Source organism: Tursiops truncatus, chromosome 9 (genome assembly GCF_011762595.2).
Source record: "Tursiops truncatus isolate mTurTru1 chromosome 9, mTurTru1.mat.Y, whole genome shotgun sequence".
NCBI lineage: Eukaryota > Metazoa > Chordata > Mammalia > Artiodactyla > Delphinidae > Tursiops > Tursiops truncatus.
In genome coordinates, this window is record NC_047042.1 from 13,022,536 (window position 1) to 13,038,544 (window position 16,009).

At 37.1% G+C, this 16,009-nt stretch overlaps 1 protein-coding gene across 2 annotated transcripts in view; it reads right to left on the minus strand.

Annotated features, from left to right (window-relative positions):
• Positions 1-16,009, minus strand: part of SUGCT (succinyl-CoA:glutarate-CoA transferase) — a 689,175-nt gene that overhangs the window by 658,673 nt on the left and 14,493 nt on the right. For both annotated transcript variants that reach the window (XM_073809536.1, XM_033862875.2), the window contains exons 4-6: positions 14,268-14,353; positions 13,134-13,184; positions 5,503-5,623 (exon numbers count right to left, since the gene is read on the minus strand). In XM_073809536.1, the coding sequence (XP_073665637.1) occupies positions 5,503-5,623; positions 13,134-13,184; positions 14,268-14,353 (258 nt within the window). The remainder of the gene's footprint in view (positions 1-5,502; positions 5,624-13,133; positions 13,185-14,267; positions 14,354-16,009) is intronic.

Below are 16,009 nucleotides of genomic sequence, written 5' to 3' on the forward strand. Positions count from 1 at the left end.
AGTAGACCCCTCTCGCCGCAACTAGAGAAAGCCCATGTGCAGCAACAAAGACCCAACACAGCCAAAAATAAATAAATAAATAAGGGTATACAGAATAACATAACAAATACTCATGCATCTGCCAGTTGGCTATTTGGCAAATATAGCTGAAGTCCTGTGTGTATCCCTGTCCCCCTTCCCTCCCTCCCCATGCTCCAGGGGTAATCATTCTCTTGAGTTTAGTATTTTTCATTACTACGAATATTTTTATATTTTAATCACATATGAGTAAACTACCAAAAAATATATATTTTATACAATTTTAATTCTGTATGAATAATATCATTCTGTATATCATCTTTTGTAACTTGTTCTCAAAAATTAAAAAACTGCTTTGCAAACTACTTTCCTTAAAAAAAAGACGAGAAAGTTTATTTAAAGGGTAAACACAATGTTCCTACCACAAAATTAGTTTAGTCAATAACATAATGTAATGTTTATCCTTTTAGAAAGAAAGAGTAATGAAGTTAACATGAAGAAAAAAAGTAACTTCTTTAAAATGTGGTAGCATTCTTATTGCTAAGTGTATATAATTAGTAACATGCACAGAAGACATGAAGGAAAGAAGATAAAAGTTTAAATTAAATTGCTAAGGAAAATATCATTGTACTTCTAAAAGTAGAGAAAGGTAGAGAATGGTCACCTTGAAAAAAATATACTTTGAAAAAATATAGATATGTCCCTTCAGAGATTCTCTCCACCCAGTGGTACACAGGAAACACTACAGTTTTCTCAAAAAGGAATTTGTAGTGAATTCTATTGATAGCTTTTTAAACACTGCCCCCTAACGTTCACACTCAGCTTCTTCTGAAATGACAAGAGGACCGTGCTAATAAAAATAATCAGGTCCTTCCTCCCTTTGTGATCAGTGTAGCAGTTTTGTCCTGTAGACCAGATTTCACAGACTGAGGCAGTCTCAGCCACACAATGGTCAGAATGCATTAAACTCCCAACCACTCCAAGGTTACTCTCATCAGCAGTAAGGGCAACATGTGAGTGAGAACAGACTATTTGGGCTTGGAAAGCACTGACAAGACATCAATACCACTGGGAAACATCAGGAAAGTCTAGGACCCCAATAATAACATGTGCAACTTTAGACCGATCTAATCAGTCTTATTAAAAAAAAACAAACATTGATTACCAAGAATATCAAACTTCTAAAAAAGGAGAGATGGCCCTGCTTTAGATACACACAAACTCATGACTCACAAATGACGGCTGCTTCCAAAAGAATCTGTTGAAATTTAGACTCCCTGATGAGCAACTCTGTTCATGACTCCCACCGCTGCCAATATGATCCACAACAAATGAAAGAGAATAACAAAAATATATATTCTCAAGGAGACCTGTTCAGTGTCTTGTAATCACAAAGTCCATGTCATCACTTAACAATGATACATGTCTAAACAGAGAAAGTGTAGAAGCACTTAATACCAAGTCAAGAAGCCTGAGTTTTAAACCCATTTGCCGTTAAATAGCTGTGTGACCTTAGGTCCCTCAGCTGTTCTGGGTCTGTCTCCTTATCAGTCATAAAGAAGAGAGAGCTGTGTGAACGTTTTTCTAACGATTGTCAGGAGGTGGAGATACACAGGATTACAGAATAAAGAGGGCTGCTTTTTCAGACTACATACGCCTCTCCCCATCACCCCTTCATGCCCCATCGCTATTACCAAAAAGCATATGATACTCCCATTTTCCCCTTAGCTGAGAACTACTGAGAACTATAATCTATCTCTAAGGGCCTTTGCCACACTAAAATGTTAATACAGGATCTGAGAACTGGAAGAAAACTTAAAAGAGATTCTCCAGTCACAAGACAAGGCCCAGAAGAACTTTTAATTCTAACTGTAGTTAGATACAGATGTGAAACTTTGAGGAAGTGTGAGCCTTCCCAAGTGGATTAGCATTTCATTTAGCTGGGTGATGTGATGAAATACATTATTATTCCCAATCTTCACCCTTCCCGGATCCCATGCCCTTTTCAATGAGACTTTGTAGTTCCTGCCACTAGAGTATTATATTTAATCACCTCTTGGTATTAGGCTTGGCCATATGACTTGCCTTGACCAAATGAATACTAGCAGATATGATGTGAGCAGAGAGAGGCTTTAAACGTGCTTGTGAGATTAAGTTTGTTCTCTTGTGCTCTTGCCTTTCACTATGAGGAGAACACGTACTTGGTAGCCACTGGTCCAAGGAGTGTAAGACACGTGCAGAACAGACCTGCAACTTGGAGCCAAACCTAACGAGTCTAGATCAGCTGCATCCCAGCCAATCCACATTTATGACAATGAGAAATAAATACTTACTGTCATGTAAGATTTTGCATTTGTTAGTTATGCAGAATTCTTATGGTTATAGGGTAATTCAGAAGATAATAGTTCACCTATTTTAATATTTTAAACCTCAGCATTTCCATTAGATTGTGAGATTCTAAGGAAAAATCTCTCCCTCTCTCACACACATATAAGTATTTGATACACAGACACAAAAACAAAAGTGTGATTACAGATCTATATAATAGTACATCTGAAAAAGAGTCAGATCTAGTGGCAAAGATCTACTATGTCCAGAACCTATCTCTTGTGCTGTTCAGTAGAGAAGTTAATGATCACTGGGCTCTTTGATCTAAATCTAAAATAATAACAATTGTCCAAATATTGCAATTATAGCTTATTTTATATGAAAATACCACCACAAAGACAATTACACCACGAAAAGCACTACTTATACTAAAGAAATGTGTCACAGTCAAAGTATTATAATATCTCAATTAACCTGAATGCAAAGAAATAGGAGTATTTTGGTTCTTATAATTTTACAAATAACAAAGATTTTTAAGATAACATTTTTGTGGCTTTTATAGTAAAACAAGATTTTCAGATACCTATTTTAAGATAAATTTACTGAAATATAAGGAGTAAAGTTTTTGTTTGGTTCCCTTTTAAAATATTTTTTAAATGTACTAGTTCCCTTACTGCCTTAGGAAAAAACCTAATGCATAGGGACCTAGTAACAATAAGTGAATATTTACTTCATGGTACGGACTCCTTTGGTACCTTAAAGCAATGATCATTACATTAGTGCTATGGACGAACTACATAAGAAATAACAGATTAGGCCAACTATGCCCTAACCCCAGGCTATCCTCTGAAAGTTTCTTTGGAAAATGTAAACATAACGTTTACCACTTACACTTATCTCTGAAAAGTAGAATGCAAAAAAAAAAAAAAAAAAAAAAAGCACCAAATAAAAATTCTTTAGCCAAGTTCTGATTATTCATTCATTGAGGTAAGAAACTCCCTACCATGTGTTCTATACTGTGTGCTGAACAAGAGCCTGAAAGATAGTGAGGGAGACAGACAAGTAAAGAGTAAAATATGGTAGACAACAGCCAACCCAGTCTTCAGGGATGGAGAGAAAAAGTCTGCGCAGAAGCAATGACATCCAAGGCGAGATCTAAAGGACAAAGACAGAGTTACCGGGTATGGCAGGGGATTAGTGTTCCAAGCAATGGGAACATCGTGTGTAAAGGCTCTGCCGTGAGAGCGAGTGTGGTGCATTTAGGAGATGCGAGTAATTCAGGTCCATACGTGCTTTATGCTTTATGCTTTTCTGCTTCAACTGTCTATGAAAATAAACCCTTTCCTCACTTCGCCTCCGGGTTCTCCTCCCACCTCACTGACGATTCCTTCACGACTTCCTTCACTGTGTCATCATTGTCTCCTAAACATCTACTCATGGGAGTGCATCAGGCTCAGCCACTCAGACTCTCCTTTTTCTATCTAAACTCACTCTGTAAAAGATCAAATACCTTCAAATACCATGTATTTGCTCATAACTATAAAATTTTACATCTCCTGACTCTTAGATCCAAGCCCTTACTCTACATTTCAAGCTAGACTTGGACTTGACATTCCAAGTCCAAACGTGATGTTCTCCCTCCCAAAGCTTCTTTCCACAGTGCTACTCGACTCTGTAAACAACAATTCTTCTAATCGCTCAGGCCAAAACCCTAGAGTCATCCTTAACTCTAGTCTTTCTCTGATACCCACATCTCATCCATCTGCAAACCTTACCCCCTTTTCTCGAAAACATTCAGAATTCTATCACTCTTTAACGACCTCGACCACTGCTACTCTAATTCAAGCCCCCATCATCTGTAGCCTGGACTATGTCAATAGCTTCGTAATTGTTCTCCCACTACCCTTGTCCTCGACAGTCTATTCTTAACACAGTAGCTAGAGTGATCCTTTTAAAAATGTCAGGTCGCATCATTCCTCTGCTTAAAACTCTCCATTAGCTTATAACCTTACTCGAAGTAAAAGCCTAATTCCTTAAGAGCAGCCCACAAGCCTTTACTAACCATCATCTTACTAACCATTATCTCCCTGATTTTCTTCCTACTACATTCCCCCTAACTCACTCTGTTTCAGTCATCCTTGCTGGTCCTCAAACAGGCCCAACACAGTCTTGCCCTAGGTCCTTTGCACTTGCTGTTCCCCTTGCCCGAAACCCTCATTGCCAATAATGATACGATTCACTCCTTTACTTCATTCAGGTCTCGGCTTAAATGTCCCCTTTATCAATGAAGACTTGTCTCACCTCCCAGTATAAAATGGACCCTCCTAACCTCATCCCCCTTGCCCTGTTTAGTTTTTCTCTTTTGACCTTATCACTACTGCACTCAAATACAAAACACAAAAGAATGTGTTTACTTATTTACTATCTATCTCCCTAACCTAGAATGTAAATCTGCTGAAGAGCATATATATGTGTTATTCATTGCTGTATCTCAGAAGCTTAGAATACTGCCTGGCAGATCACAGGTCTGCAGTAAATATTTGGTGGATGAATTAATAAAATCTGAAAATCTTATAAATTATTCTGACAAAAGCTATTAATGTAACTTTCTATTTTAAGAATAACTTTTTAATACTGTATTCCTAATTAATAGCTAAGTGCTTATAAACTATGTAAAGATAACTAATACAATCACTTTTTTCCCTTTAGCCTAAAGACATACTTATACACACACAAACACACACACAGAGTTCACCATCAAGGGCTGAACAATCTAAAAGACTTCATAGCACTCTTTTCCTTCAGTTGGCTTTAGCACTTTTGAATATATTGAAGCAGTATGTTGAGATCCTATGTTATCTTAAAGCCAATTAATATCTCACCTGTAATTCTACATATAAGTTAATAATAGTACCTTGTCAGTATTTGAGAAATATCAGTAGAAAAACTGGCAAAACTACAGGCAGACAATTCACAGAAGAAATATGAAAAATGTTCATTTAGGTTAATGTTCTTTAGTGATTAATTTTCAACAACCTAAAATGGCTCGGCAGGGAGGGAGAGCAGAAGCACCTCAAGCGCGAGGTTTCTTATATACAGAAAGAGACACAGAAACTGGAAAACCTCGCCACTGACGAGGGTGTGGTGCTGAGATACCTGTGATGGAACAGTAGACCATGTGAGGCGCTACCACGTCTATATCTTCATAGCCCAGCCCCATTGCAGACAATTTGCCAGGGACATAGTTTTCCACAAATACATCACAAACAGCTGCAAGCTGAAAGAAGAGGTGAAGATGAGTCAGACTTCTTAAGGGACTTCCCAGCTTTCAACAAATCCCCACATGATAGAATTCTAATTTCAGTAAACACAATTGATCCTCGCTTTGTAAAAGCCCAGAAAAATCACAGGAAAAGTAGAATTACAAAGTATTCTTAGATAAACACGAAGGCTCTGGTCAACTACCTGAGGTATTACTGCCAGTAAAACAATGGGTATTAAAATTTTCAGTTATTACCATGGTATTAAGTGGATTCTGCTTACATTAAATGTAAGAAATTATCTAGGCTATATGGTCTATCTAAATATATTCTCAGAAGTTTAGGTAAAAAAATTAGAATATAAGAACATAAAATATACAAAAAATATCTTTTAACCCCTTTAAAATAAAACTAAATACAATGTCTTTACTACTCCATCCTTATTATGTAATATTCCTCATTACAACATGTACATATAGGCACTTAATACATGTAAACATGATTCTGAATTGCTTTCACACTTTCCAGATGCTTTCTTTCCAAAGAGTTTTAAATGTATTTAATGAACCATTTAAAAAAAAAAAAACTGCTAAACTATAACCCAGTAAATCAGTAACTGTCAGAAACAAAACCCCAACTCTGATTCCCAGATCACTGCAACAAGCCATCGTAAACCTTAATCTTAAAATTCTTTTCAAAATTTCAATTGTGACTACATATCTTTTTTTTTTTTTTTTTTTTTGCGGTACGTGGGCCTCTCACTGTTGTGGACTCTCCCGTTGTGGAGCACAGGCTCCAGACGCACAGGCTCAGCAGCCATGGCTCACGGGCCTAGCGGCTCCGCGGCATGTGGAGTCTTCCGGGACCGGGGCACAAACCCGTGTCCCCTGCATCAGCAGGCGGACTCTCAACCACTTGCGCCACCAGGGAAGCCCAATTCAATAATTTTTTAATTGCCATGTTGACATAGATATACTCTCACACATCAAACTAATGTAATAGAATAAGACTCTGGACCAGGGGTGGGCAAACTTTTTTCATAAAATATCAAAAAGTAAATATTTTAGCCTTTTTAGGCCACATATATTCCCTGTCACATGTTCTTTATTTTTCTTTAACAATCTTTAAAACTGTAAAATTTACCATGGGCTATGCAAAAACAAACTTGATTTGGCCCACACAGTCTGCCAACCTCTGCTCTAGATGGAAAATAACTGAATTTACATAAACTTTAGAAGGAAACGTCAATAAATTGAATGCCTGTTTGTTATTGTGTCACCAAATTTGGAGTGTGTTTGACTTAACAAAATTGAGGGGGAGGAGATCTTAGGAGGCATCTCAGGGGAATAAGCTGTTATCCTCCAGAGCTCCTGAAACAGGTAACAGGGGCCCAGGTGACCACCTGTCAGAAGAGGAATGATACATACATTAAGATACAGGACAGAGAGAGAGAAAGGTTTTCAAGTATGCACCCCAAATCTTAAGCCATACAGGCATCCTTTCCAAATTTCAGGTGCCAATTAACATTCGAGCTGCTTCTCACATGGGCAACTCTATGCAGTATGCCCCAGGGACAGCCCAAGTAGAGATGTGTTTATTTTTTGTTAATGGTTCTACCAAGCCTTGCTTGGAAAATGTGGAGGGAGAATGTGTGTTAGTATAAATAAAACACAAAGCTACAGTTACATTGTCATTTATTCCACATATTTTTCTGAGCTTCTGTCTGCTACTTACACAGCGCTCCTGCAGGCACTAAAGAAAACAAGCTGCATTAAACACACCTAGATTCTTACAGCAGTCATCTCTCTGATGCGTATTCTGCATGGTGCACAGTATAGTACCTTATGCAAATGACATTTGATAAATTATTTTTAATGTTAAAACTCTGTGTGGGTTCCTCAAAAAGTTAAACACAGTTAAGATATGACTCAGAGATGCCAATCCTAGGTATATACCCAAAATAATTGAAAGCAGGGACTTGAACAGGTACTTGTATCCAAATGTTCATAGCAGCATTATTCACAACAGCCAAAAGATGGAAACAACCCAAGTATCCATCAACAGACAAATAAATCCATCCAGTAAAGTAGAATATGATTCAGCCATAAAAAGGAGCAAAGTTCTGATACATGCTACAACATGGATGAACCTTGAAAACATTATGCTAAGTAAACTTAACCAGGCACAAAAGTACAAATATTATATGATTTCACTTATATGAAATATCTAGAATAGGCAAATTCATAAAGACAGAAAGTAAATTAGAGGTTATCAGAGGCTGAGGGGAGAAGGAAGTGGAGAATTATTGGTTAATGGATACAGTTTGTTTGGAATGATTAAACATAAAGGAAATACACAGCAGTGATGGTTGCACACAATTATGAATGTCATTAATGCTACTGAACTGTACAGTAAAAATGGTTAAAATGACATTTTATGTTATATATATTATACCACAATTTTAAAACTTTTAACTATATAGGGTATTTGTATTTTTAGATTTCTATACCATCATAAATCACATTTCAATTCACATAAAGTATTCAGCTGGATCACAAACAAATTCACTGTTTCAATAAGACAAGAAAATAAATATAATGAATAAGTTATATTAATAGAAAAGTATTCAGAATGTATAAACAGAAAACATTAAAAAACAATATACATGGTGTTATCTCATGTTTATTGGAAAAAATGAGTATACAAGGACATAAAGAGATTTGATATGATACACTAAAATATTAATCTTTTTGTCCATGAGCAGATACTACTTGTATAACAACAGAAAAAAAATTTAAGCTAAAAACAGGTGTGCTCAGAGTACCATGTAGTATAACTCTCCGAAGTTATAAGAAAAATATGGAAAAGTTAAATTTAGAAGCTAAAGGCTTCCACTGATAAAGATGCCCAGTAGCTTTTTATTATTACCCAAGAACTCAATATGTATGCATTATGATACTTATTGATAAAATATCCCTAGAAAAGTGTATAGCACAGAAGTTATTCTTTGCTCCATTTTATAAATATTTATTTTAAATAAACACATACTATCTATTTACTAGATACTGATTCTTAGTGAGTCTGCCATCCAACATATTCTCCCTCCCTCTCTCTTTAGGGATATTTACCCATTTCAAGATCACGTATGTTCCCTAAAGCGTTAACTAATGCATTCGTTAAAATTCTAAGCAGTGCAGTGCTGAAATCAGAGACATCACAAACCTCCCTGAGTTACATGGATCTCCACACTATCTATAACTAATATACAAGTCAACTGCTTCAGTGGAGACCAAACATTTATCGCATTTCCCTGATACAAGGATCTACTAGGAAATAAAGTGAGGGGGGAAGAAAGACTTGTTCCCAGTTTTGCTGGTGATCACCTCTTCCTCATCTTGGCGCTCACAGATCACCTAATAATCTATTCTAGAATCTTACCCACAATAAGAAACAAGCACAATTTTGCATGTTAGAGAACTCATCATCTTTTTCTTTTCTTCTGGGAAAAAAAATTTAGGAACAGACTGGATGAGCAAGATCAGAAATAGAGGGGAAGTGACAATAAGAATTTAACTACATTTATCAGTAAAAAAAAAAATCATAAAATAATTTTTAAATGTATGTCAAAGAATGTCCTTACTCTTAGATGTATTCTGCAAATGCTCCTCCCCCTGAGCTATACCCCCCAGGAGATATCTCCTGAAGGATTTAAGGACAAAGTTTCATATCTTTCACTTACTTTCAAATAGTTCAAAATCAGACACACACATACCACATATATTCATATGTAAATAAACAAATATAGCAAAATCTTAAAACTGTTGCATCTAGGCATAGGGTAAATAAGAGTTCATTATACTACTCTTTCCATTTTTCTGTATGTTTGAATTTTTCATAATAAGATGTTGGAGGAAAATAAAACCCATGACACTGCTCTATTGGCCATGATTCACACCCACAATACGGATACTGTCACTGTCAACTAATTAACATAGAGAATTATTTGAAATATAGATGATGTGTTAGGAAGTTATCAAATCATATTGCCATGAAAATACATAGACTTTTCTAAGCAGAGCTTTCTTTTCTACACAACCTATTTTTGGTTAGCCTGGTTGACAAAGGAGTCATACTTTTTGGAGCTCTCATGTACCCAGCTGACTGCTTTGTATAATACTCTGGAACTGTATCTATAAACTAGATTCATTATATTAGCAATCATACCCACCAAGGTCTGAATACAAAGGTTGTTTTGCTACTTTTAAGACCAAAAGAGAAATCCATGCCAGAAAGAATAAAAAGACTAGGCAAAAAATAACTTTTCCTCTAGGCAGTAAGATATATAACTTATGAACTGTATAACTAGCTGAAAGCAAAAGATATGCAAAATGACTGAAGACAATCTATTAAAGTTTAATATGAGTTGAAATGTACTTTATCATTATCAGACATGAAGAGAAACCATGCCCATAATGAAACAATTTAAAATTGTTACAATCTGGTGGAGGACACAGGCAGGATCCAAAGAGAGTGAGAAAGATGTCCCAGCAAATTCATTTCTTTTGGTTAGAATTATACATGTAGGCCTAAAATACTCCAATGTACACTGATGTCGTAGGAGCAAGAGTTATGAATTCCACCTAACACTGCCCCATTGAAAAACCCTAATGAACTTGTAAAGTATTTGTTAAATCAAATCTACAACCTTCACTATTCAGGATAAAATATCAAAATGTTCTGAAATGGAAGCAAATAAGCAGGAACTGTGAACATTGAAGGTGGAACTGAGAAACATAAACCAGAAAGAGAAGAATTAAGCACAATCTCCTAGATGATTCATCATCATCACCATCAGCAGCAGCAGCAGCATAACAACCACTGAAAAGATAAAAAGAAGGGCCTGACACTACTGGGCATACACCCTGAGAAAACCATAATTCAGACAGAGTCATGTACCAAAATGTTCACTGCAGCTCTATTTACAATAGCCAGGACATGGAAGCAACCTAACTGTCCATCAACAGATGAATGGATAAAGAAGATGTGGCACATATATACAATGGAATATTACTCAGCCATAAAAAGAAATGAAATTGAGCTATTTGTAATGAGGTGGATGGACCTAGAGTCTGTCATACAGAGTGAAGTAAGTCAGAAAGAGAAAGACAAATACCGTATACTAACATACATATATGGAATTTAAGAAAAAAAAATGTCATGAACCTAGGGGTAAGACAGGAATAAAGACACAGACCTACTAGAGAATGGACTTGAGGATATGGGGAGGGGGAAGGGTAAGCTGTGACAGTGAGAGAGTGGCATGGACATATATACACTACCAAATGTAAAATAGATAGCTAGTGGGAAGCAGCCGCGTAGCACAGGGAGATCAGCTCGGTGCTTTGTGACCACCTAGAGGGGTGGGATAGGGAGGGTGGGAGGGAGGGAGACGCAAGAGGGAAGAGATATGGGAACATATGTATATGTATAACTGATTCACTTTGTTATAAAGCAGAAACTAACACACCATTGTAAAACAATTATACTCCGATAAAGATGTAAAAAAAAAAAAAAAAAGGGCCTGAGAATGAAGACAATGGGAGTTGAGTCCAAGATGAGGGTCGCTGCCATAGACAAACAAGGCAGGGTGGGCTTCCTTGGTGGCACAGTGGTTGAGAATCTGCCTGCCAATGCAGGGGACACGTGTTCGAGCCTTGGTCTGGGAAGATCCCACATGCCGCGGAACAGCTAAGCCCGTGCGCCACAACTACTGAGCCTGCGCTCTAGAGCCTGCAAGCCATAACTGAGCCCACATGCCACAACTACTGAAGCCTGCGTGCCTAGAGCTGGTGCTCCGCAACAAGAAAAGCCACTGCAATGAGAAGTCCATACCGCAACGAAGAGTAGCCCCCGCCTGCCGCAACTAGAGAAAGCCCGGACGCAGAAATGAAGACCCAATGCAGCCAAAAATGAAAAAATAAAATAAATAAATTTATTTAAAAAAAAACAAGGCAAGGCAATAATAACAAAGAACAATTTAGAAAAATCATATTAAGTTGCAACTGAAAAATAAAATAAAAACAAGCAAACAAACCTAAGTTATGCTATAGAAAAGATGTAGGAAAACAGGACAGTGAGATCAGGACAATTATCAAGCTTTGGGTTTAACATATATCTAGTAAAATTCTAAGTTTGTTGGATTGATCCAACAGAACCAGAGCGGATGATCACTGATTCTGATCTTAATAATTAGAAGACGTTATTTTTCAATCAGCCAGATGATAAGGAAAGAAGCATCAGAGCAATGAAGCTAAAATTGATACTTTGATATAAAACAAATTTGGGGATTTGGTTCTCTAATCAAGGAGATTTACATCCATTACATTTGACTTCAAACTTTTTTTTTTAATTTAATGAATTAATTTATTTATGGCTGTGTTGGGTCTTCGCCGCTGCGCACGGGCTCTTTCCAGTTGCGGTGAGCAGGGGCACGGGCCTCTCATGGCAGTGGCCTCCGCTGCTGCGGAGCGCAGGCTCTAAGCACAGGCTCAGTAGTTGTGGCGCACGGGCCCAGCAGCTCCGCGGCATGTGGGATCCTCCTGGGCCAGGGCTCGAACCTGTGTCCCCTGCCCTGGCAGGTGGATTCTTAACCACAGCGCCACCAGGGAAGCCCTAGACTTCAAACTTTAACAAGAATGGCAAACAGGTTTTATCTCACGTGATGAATCCACCTTCATGTGCACCGGGAACAATAGTAATAGTTAATGCTGAATGAGTGCTGACTATGACTATGGCAGGCACCCTTCTTCACATTTTACACAATATTAACTCAATTCTAACATCCCTAAGAAGTAGGTATTATTACTGTCCCCATTTTGCTAATAAGGGAACTGAGGCATAAAGAAGTTAAGTAACCTGCCTGAAGTCACATGGCTAGTAAGTAAAGAAGGCAGAATTTGAATCCCAGCAGAACACTGGGGTATTCCCCTAACCATTGTGCTGGCCCCTCAAGGAAAGATGCCAAGATCAGGTCTGCACACATCAGCCATCTGAATAAGTGTTAGAAAAACCTTGGGCTCTACAGTGATGTAGACCTAGGGTTCAAACTTCAGCTCCTCCCTTTACTAGCTATGTGATCTTTAGACAATCACTCAAGACCCTTGAGACTCATTTCACCTCTTGTGAAAATGAGGATATAATACTTCATTTACAAGGAAAATTCTGAAGATTTGAGAAGGTAATACGAATAAAGTACCCAGGCCTAAGATCTGATGCAGGGCAGGCACTCGGTCAATGGACAGTAGTGCCATAACTGAACACTCTGACACGATGGAGAAATGTTAAACACAATATACCAGAAATTATAAAGCAAATTATACTTAGTATAAAAACGAAGTTAAACTCAAATGGCACTTACAGCAAAATTTCAGATTGCCAATGAAATAATGTTTTAAAATATTTTTACTCATATTCAAATCCCTAATTACAACCCAGGTGACAAGATGCCTTCTATAGAGCATACTGTACCTCTTTGATGATTTTCACCCCTTTTGGATCCTTGATATTAACAGCTATACTCTAAAAATTAAAAATATATATATTAAAATAGTATCTTAAAAATTTTTCTTATTGCTCACAGTTCAATAAGAGAGCCATTCATATTACAGATTTCTCCTCTTAAAGTAAATGCATTTTCCTCACGAAGAAACATTTAAATAATTTTTACTGATTTTATTTTCAATTCGGATATGTTAGGATGATAGTAAGGATTATAGTAAAAATTCTTCAAATAATAATACCAAATGTAGGCAATTAGCAATCTCCAAAAGAATAACAAATGTAACAAATCAAGTGATTCCTCACTTTAATAAAATTAGTTCCATTAAAAACCATTATAGGGCTTCCCTGGTGGCGCAGTGCTTGGGAGTCTGCCTGCCGATGCAGGGGACACGGGCTCGTGCCCCGGTCCGGGAAGATCCCACATGCTGCGGAGCGGCTGGGCCCGTGAGCCATGGCCGCTGAGCCTGCGCGTCCAGAGCCTGTGCTCCGCAACGGGAGAGGCCACAGCAGTGAGAGGGCCGCGTACCGGAAAAAAAAAAACAAAAAAAAAAACATTATAAATTCTCAAAAAATGTTTTAAGTTAGTAGAGAAGGAAAATTAATAAAAAGCTCTACTGTTTCTACTTGGTAACTGGTGAATGAATAAAATAAAATAAAATTTCACCTTATTGGGAATATTACAAAATATCTACCAAAAGGGGCAGAAATAAACAAGCCACAATGATATCAAAAGTTTTGTTATTACAAGAGAATTACACAGGGCTTCCCTGGTGGTGCAGTGGTTAACAATCTGCCTGCCAATGCAGGGGACATGGGTTCAAGCCCTGGTCCGGGAAGATCCCACATGCTGTGGAGCAACTAAGCCCCTGAGTCACAACTACTGAGCCCGTGCGCCTAGAGCCCATGCTCCACAACAAGAGAAGCCGCCGCAATGAGAAGCCCGCGCACTGCAACGAAGAGTAGCCCCCGCTCACCGCAACTAGAGAAAGCCCGCGTGCAGCAACGAAGACCCAAGGCAGCCAAAAATAAATTAATTAATTATTTTTTTTAAAAAAAAGAGAGAATTACACAAAGAAAGCAAAAAGGGGATAATATTCTTACTTTTTTATTTCGGTTAACACTGAGAAAATAAGTACTTTCTGTCCCCACAAAAGGTGGACCCCAAGTTCGTGTATCATCACCAGCTCCTGAAAATAATAGTATGAACTATTTAACCTTGAAACATCATGAGACATTTCAAATCAACAGGCTTACTCATATGTAAGTTCACAGATGCCTAAACAAGATCAGCGGAATTAGCAACCTAAAGTGGTCTTGGGACCTTGTTAGAACTGCCCAAACTCTTTACCTGTTCATGTAAATCACTAAATCCTCCCATAGCTTCTTTCACTAAAATCCATCCCTGAAAATCAGAATCCAGAAGGGAATATCCTACTGGCAGTCTTTAGATTTAATAAATGGCAAGTCTGAGGGGGAAAAAAATTACTCTCCTACTTCAACAAACAAGTCAGCTCTTTCAGTGTTTTTAGCATTAAATGTGCAAACAAAATGTGGGGTCTACACAATATTTTTGTTAAATATAATTTAAATCAGGATAATGATAAGTAAGTCTTTATGATAAAGTGGTATCTGAGGCTAGGTATAAAACAATGATAAATAAATCTATTTTTTAAATTCTGTAGCAATAAATCAGAAAAAGCAAAATAAGCTACTGAATAGCAAATGTCAGTAATTTAAGATGCTATTTAGAATAAAATTTTAGTAGTCTAGGTCTTGCTTCAAAGTAAAAGTTCAAAAACATCAAAAATAGGGTATTTTATTCTAAACATCTACTTCAAATGATTCTGAAAAGTACTTGTGTTTGATTCAAAGATAACACTATCGAGTTACAGAAAAAGAGTTTTCTTTGCACAAAAAGCAAACAATGTAGATGGAGCTCAGAAAGTGAATCAACAATTAATAGGCACAAATTAGTATCACTTAAATTAAGATTTTTATAAGTTCTGATTAAATATTGATATTAGAAACTAATCACTACCTAAGTATTACTAGCCCTCAATAAGAGAGAATTTGTGAATATGGGTTAAAGTTTAAATTCTAATCTCATTTAAATGATATAATTAATTTATTAGCCCATTAGACTTTACCCACTGAAACTGATAAAAAAAAAACAGTCACAGCCTTTTAGAAAACAAAACAGAAGCTAAAGAATAGACTCCTTTACTAAAAACAAAAAACTAAAAACCTCACAAGAGAAAGCGAGAACACAGGACAGAGGAGAAAAGAAGCATTAGTTCTAACTGGGGATGAACTGATAAACAACACAAAGCAATAAATAGTAAGTATCAAACTGAACAGCATGCTCAAAACGTCAGGGGAAAAAATAAACTACAAGAGTCCACAAAGACAATCTCCTAGTAATAAACCGGTTATAGGCTTCACGGAAAAATGTATGTGTGAATCTGGATCTTCAAGATCAGATAGGACCTCCCAGAGGCTGGAGAGAGTCCAGCCACTTCCATTTTTTTGAAGGTCTCAATACATTAAATTAAAAAAAAAAAAATTTGTTTTTAAGAGAGCAATGTCAAGATAAGGCTAAAAGTAGAGAGCTTATTTTAAATGTTTACATTCATCTCTTGGGTGGAAATAATGTCAGAAATCTAAACTGGAGGCCTACATGGCTTTCCTGCCCCACCTGGTCCTGGTGCATAACCTGGGTTTAAGAGACGCAGAAGGATAGGATATGTGCTGACGGCCCATGAAATGAAATAAGGGTTAAAGGTCACAAACTGGTAAAACTGGCAATTTGAGAGGCATGTTTTATTTGACCCACACACAACTTA